The sequence below is a fragment of the Vollenhovia emeryi genome, unplaced genomic scaffold (genome assembly GCF_000949405.1).
Source record: "Vollenhovia emeryi isolate VEMERY1.0 unplaced genomic scaffold, V.emery_V1.0 DF939121.1, whole genome shotgun sequence".
In the NCBI taxonomy this organism is placed as follows: domain Eukaryota; kingdom Metazoa; phylum Arthropoda; class Insecta; order Hymenoptera; family Formicidae; genus Vollenhovia; species Vollenhovia emeryi.
In genome coordinates, this window is record NW_011967245.1 from 2,077,764 (window position 1) to 2,083,809 (window position 6,046).

The 6,046-nt window shown below is 43.0% G+C and overlaps 1 protein-coding gene across 2 annotated transcripts in view; it reads right to left on the reverse strand.

Moving 5' to 3' along the window:
- LOC105570208 overlaps positions 1-6,046 on the reverse strand; it is a 38,577-nt gene that overhangs the window by 25,128 nt on the left and 7,403 nt on the right. For both annotated transcript variants that reach the window (XM_012027244.1, XM_012027243.1), the window contains exon 8: positions 5,874-5,985. In XM_012027244.1, coding sequence (XP_011882634.1) covers positions 5,874-5,985 — 112 coding nt within the window. The remainder of the gene's footprint in view (positions 1-5,873; positions 5,986-6,046) is intronic.

Here is a 6,046-nt window from a genome sequence, read left to right on the forward strand (position 1 = left end):
TTTTATCGATGAAAGAGGATTCAGAATACCTTCGTACAATCTTAAATAAAGAAAGCGTCTTAGATGAAGCGAGATGACGAGCGGACGAATGCTTGAGAATTAATTACTGTGTTTAAAACCAGATTGCTTAAGTGCCGCGGATTTTTCTCTCACAATCAGTGTCACATTACTATTGCGGGTAACCTTATATTTTGATAAAGAGGGGCTACCTAGCAGCAGATATTTATACCAGCTTGAGAAATATCTACCCGGGGTACAAATTTAACCCGTTGTTAAAAGTAAATGCCCTGCGTCCCTCGACAAGAAAGAAGCCTAGAATGGGATGAAGCGGAGGTACTCGGCGTAAAGCCGGGGTTCTCACCTTCTTTAAGCGCGAAAACGCACGAGAGCAATTTCAAAATGGACGCAGAGTCGCGCGACGAAGAGACCAGGCCGATCTGGAAAATTACATTTGCCAGTGGCACACAAATTACGGACAATTTGTTCATAGACCCTCCCCCCCCCCCCTCTCGTCCTGGCCATTGGCTTGAAATGTGCATCCACTAAATTACGCGAGCGCCGGACGAGTCTCGAAGATAAGGAAAACATAATTAAGAGCGCTGCGGTAAGATAAAACGCTACCACAAAGCTGAAAGTTACCGAGGTGAAAAACTCCGGTGTTGCGCGGAGAGAAGATAACGAAAAATGTAATAAGCTGCAAATCGATGACTATCGCGAGGCGCGGTGCACGTAATGAGCTCTAATTGCTCTGGTCAGCAGAAGTCGAAACGCAGCGGGGTAAAATATCGAGTTGTATCTCTTGTGGAACAGAAATGACGGCGCAATGAGCGAAATGAAACGTAATCTGCCTTTCGCGAATTATTTTATATAACGGCGGGTGAATAAGTTTTTGCAAGTTTAAATATTTTGACGTTATGCACGGGTCGCTTAATTCGGAGTTATTGAAAATGCTCCAGGTGGACACACCAAGTTAATTCAGTAACACGGGCTGGTGTGGTAACTCTATTACATTTCACGTATTTCTGCGCATTCGATAATTGTCTCTAATTAAATCATCAATGGGTGCCGTTCGATTGGCTCATTTAAAAGCGCACTTGCAAATATATACGCATTAACATACATACTTAATGTTACCTACACGAGAAAAGAACCGATTGCATTCGATGTAGTCACGCGTTTATCATTAATAAAATATTCAACATTTCGTTGAATTAAATTGTTACTAATGGATGCGATCGAATTGCTTGTTTCAAAAGTGCTTGTCGGAATGACAAATCAGACAAATGCAGCCGTATTATAGATTCTCGGCATTCCACTGCGGATTTTCATCGAGAAAAACTTCATTTCTCCACAAGGTATATCAGTACACGGCAGCGTTCGTTTTTGAAAGTTTCCACTTGAATTGCATAGATTCTTCTCCCGATTTAATGACGAGCGATATCTCGTCAAACTTACTCGCAAGACGTGAGTCGAGATGTGAGTTAACGCAAAACTTGCCGACGCCTCGAATATCTGATATGCGGAGGGACATAAGAAACGCAGTGACGACTTCCGGCCGTCCGACTTTGAGTTTCCGAACTTGAGTTTCTTCCAACGCTTCTTCTATCGACGACCGAGGAGCGGAATTTGCAAAAATAATTTAATTCCAATAGCTCTTGGCGTAAATCTACTCGTACGGTGGGAAATTACGCGTTTAAACAATTAATCGGCCGCGATGGTAGTAATCAAATTAATGAAAATCCCGTGTTAATGAGCGACAATAAAAAAAACCAACCCATGGATCAATTAGCGAATGGATCTCGGTCGGGGGCGAATCAACGTTTTAATCTCGCGATGATCGAATATTAAAAGTAAGAACGTGCCGCGCAACGTCAGCGCCGAAATAATTTTTATAATCGACTCCGACATACGCGGGACAAAACAAAATGAAACTTCTCTCTCGACAGCGCGCATTAAACACGCCTCACGGTAAAAGCGCTCTTTAACAAGGGACGACGCTTCTCCGCGCGGCTGATTACACCTGTCGTAAAATTCGCAATGAAAATATTTATCGTTTTCGATATCATCGGGAGACACAATTATTACTGCGTCATAAGCTCTCGAACACGCCATAAACTCGGCTAAATTATCGCTCGAAATGTAAACCGTGGTGCGCTAAATTCTGCTGTGTTTATATCGCCTATCCATAAAAAGGCGACAGCATCACGAATGAGTGTGATTGATTGTCTTCCGAGTATCATCGCGCACGGCGCGGCGACATAAGGCTGTGAATACCGTGCCTGAAGGAACTAACAACTTTAATTATGGATTCTCTGGAACGGACACGTATGCATAATATGCATTAACGTTAATATTAAGTTTTAAGTGGATCGGAGTAAATTATGAACAAACCTCGGCGTGTACACGTTAGAGGTCCGCAAAGATTTAACTTTGACATTTCAGCACGATGCGTCGGAATTCGTAATCTAAATTGGTGGACTAACCATGAGTTAACACATATAATTCGTATTGACTTATTAATCTCGAGCATCGTGAAACACGACACGTTACAAATTGCGATATGACACGCGATAAGCTCCGCTCTAACTTCTCATGAACGTTTAGCCTGACACATATCATTTATATTATTTTACGTTATTTTATTCCTTGTGCAATAAAGAGAAAATTTTATAAAACAAGCTGTACGCGATATTGCGACGTTGGCCGTCAAATTTCTCAAAGTATCACATTACACTTCATAGTTTCCGTATACTGTCTAAATATTTATTTACGAAATAGTTACCCTCTTCCTTTTCCTTAAATATGACTTCAATTTACGACCCATATTCCAATATAATCTCAAATTTGCGTTAGAAACTATATCGAGGAGGGTACATCAAAAGATCGCGTAAAGGATATTTATTCGTCGGAAAAACGTCGACTGTAAATTAACAATAGATGCGAACTTCGCAAACACTTAATATCGCGCATGAAAAATGTCCGATTGCGCATCGATAATTACGCCAACGATGTATCGCATTATATAAATCAGACAGCGCTTGAAAAATGCATCGTACAATGGGCTGCAGTAGTACGGATCAACGGTATGCGTAGACATGAATCGTCAACGTAAATTGAATCTTAAGAGAACGAGTATATATAATAAATCATTCGGGGAATACTACACTGCTTACTCGGGAAAATATTGGCGATCCAATATTCCACATGGGAAATATCGGATTTCGCTTGGAATATTGGTTAGATAGAATATAAAAACTAAAATATATATCCGGGGTGGAAAATTTCGATAACAATGACGATCGCGTTACGCGCGGTAAGGAAATAAGGAAGCTTGACACTAGGAAAGATGGTTCGCACGACCGGGGGGATCATACCTGTGGATCACTTTCGTGAGGGTCTCCGGTGTCATGACGGGGAAGCAACAGAGTCCTCGATCGCCAGGACGAGTCCTCCTCGCCATCACTTACGACTCTCGCATTGCACAGAGAAAACACAATCGGCACACCAACCAATCGCGCGCGCGACTATCGAACGATCGACATAACGTGTCAAGGACGTCCGGAGACGTCCGGCGGCACCTCGAAGGTCACGGAAGGACCTCTCAGGGCGCTCGATGATAGGGCGAGTTAAATCCCGTCTCCCTGACGACGCGTGCCGCGCATTGGCCGATTCCCAAATTGCTCGCCCCGATGCCGGGGGCCGATATCGAATATTGCCGGGCCCCGCCACAAGTGGTTGTGTCCTGCCACCGGGAAACACCTGATCCTGCGCTCCGCGAGAGGCAGGGACGAGTCCGCGGTATGTAGACGCGAGAAAACGCCTTTGTTCACGCGAGGATCTTAACAGTCGGTAAATCCGGATCTGCCGATCGGAAGAAGGGCCACCACCCACCGATCAGCGTGTTTTCATCGCTCTAATGGGCAAACCTGACGGTGTCATCCTTCCGCAGGAAGACCCGCGCACCCTCCTGTCAGCGTGGCTCGCCACCGAACCCGTTGTACATTTGATCGCCCGAGGATCGATCCTTCGATGGAAGTAAACAGATGAGGAAGAGAATGGGATGGGCAGGAGGATTTACTGCGCGCACCTTCAATTAAAACACGAGGGATTAAGCGTGCCGTTCGATCGCGGAGGACCCTCTCCTCGGGAGCGATCCCTCTCTCGCAACGAATTCGATCGTCGATCCTCGGGACGGCGAGATAAACACTTGTTCCCGACTTCAACCAATATTTTCGACGGAATGTAAGACGCGTCCTGGCGCGGCTGCCCTTGCGTCTTTCTACAGCGACGGGAACACCTCGCGCACGAAGCGGAGCCACGACGAGTGTACACACGCACGCTCGTCTTTAGCCGAGGGGTGTCTCGCAAGGGCTAGTTTTCTGTTTTCCAGCCTATCGACTGCCGTGCACCCGGTGCTATTCCGCAGGAACTAAACCGGCCACAATGACGCCTGCGTCCTCGAACGTCGCGACGACGGTTATCCGCGGCCCCCGCGTCCGATCGCGCATGACGTAGCAACAAGGGCGCGAATTTAGCGCAACGTTCGAGATGGAGAACACTTGATAGCGAATACGCGGGCTCGCTGGCTGTCTAAAGTAATGAGAATATCTATTAAGATTACGCGAATCCCCGATTCGAATCGGTATTGGGTACAGTCGGCACGAAGATGAAGAAAACTCATCTACGATTGCTCCAGTTATACGTGGAAATAAAATAAGTAAGGTCCAAGTTGGGAGGAAGCTCGTCAAAAATAAGAGAGAGATAAAACAACGTCAAGATTACAAGTGTATGGATATATGTACGAAACATGATGTATGTAGTTATAGAAAAGGTATGAAAAATATTAATTATAGTACAAAAAATAAGTACTACAATTTTTAACTTAGGTCCTTAAGATATAAAATCAATTAGAAAATGAAGAGACCGTTTAGGACCGGGCATAGGTGTAAGTAGCCAATTAAATTAATAAGTGAATCCATATACAAAAAATAAGTTTTAGGAAACAGAGACTTCTTACAATTTTTGCGTTTAAATCTTTGTTTAAAAAAAAAGATGGTTATACAGAAAACAACTTTTTATGATGGAAACACACGGTGAGATACACGATACAGTTGAGGAATATCATCGATTCGTACTACTGCAGTATGACGTAATCCGATTATAAAAATCTCCCAAAAAGAGATAATTTTATTTACCTCTTCTCCGTCAAATAATTTAAGGATTACAAATTTTTTATTACTCTTTTGTCGTTTAAATTTTGGCGAGAATAAGTATTAACTGTCCTCTCTGAATAACATTCATGATTAAACGAGGACAATTGTTTTCAAAATTTATAAAAAAGTTATTAGCAGATAATGCAGATTTATGTATTTAAGTTTCAATTTAAATTTCCATCGAATGAGATGGATCAATAATGCTGCGTCAAGGCAGCTTTGTTTATTATGGCGCAAAATTTAACAGGTGAAACGCGTCACATGAGATTGTAAAAGAAGATACGAGGCTTTTCCAGTCGAATCAAACGGAGTAGTAAATATTTGTGACAGACTGATAGACGAGAAGCAAAATTTGTTGAAACAAATAAAAATAAAAATTTGCAACGAGCCCTATGACTTTACGGTGATATTATTCTCCCGCGATTGAATCATCATGAATGAAAATGATTGTCAAGAATAGATCTTACAATACAACACGGAATAGAAAATTCTCAACACTGGTGTGCATTGAGAATTCACGAAGTTATAAAGTCGCTCTATCATAAGTCAGAAATGAGCACGGATGGGACTTTAATTGGCATACGCTGAAATTCGCTGTAACGCCGCGAGTTAAATGACAATGATTGTCATCGATCCGCAAAATTTCTTTTAATCACTCACCAGTCTGGGTGCTGCTGTCAAATAAGGTGCTGGACGTTTCAACTGTCATCGATGCGAAAGTGCCATCCGTGATTTGAGCCGAGCTGTTTCTTCGTCCGCGAGATCTCTGAACCTGCGAAACACACAAGATACATCAGATTAATGTTGTTAATTAAACGCATTAAGGGGATGCT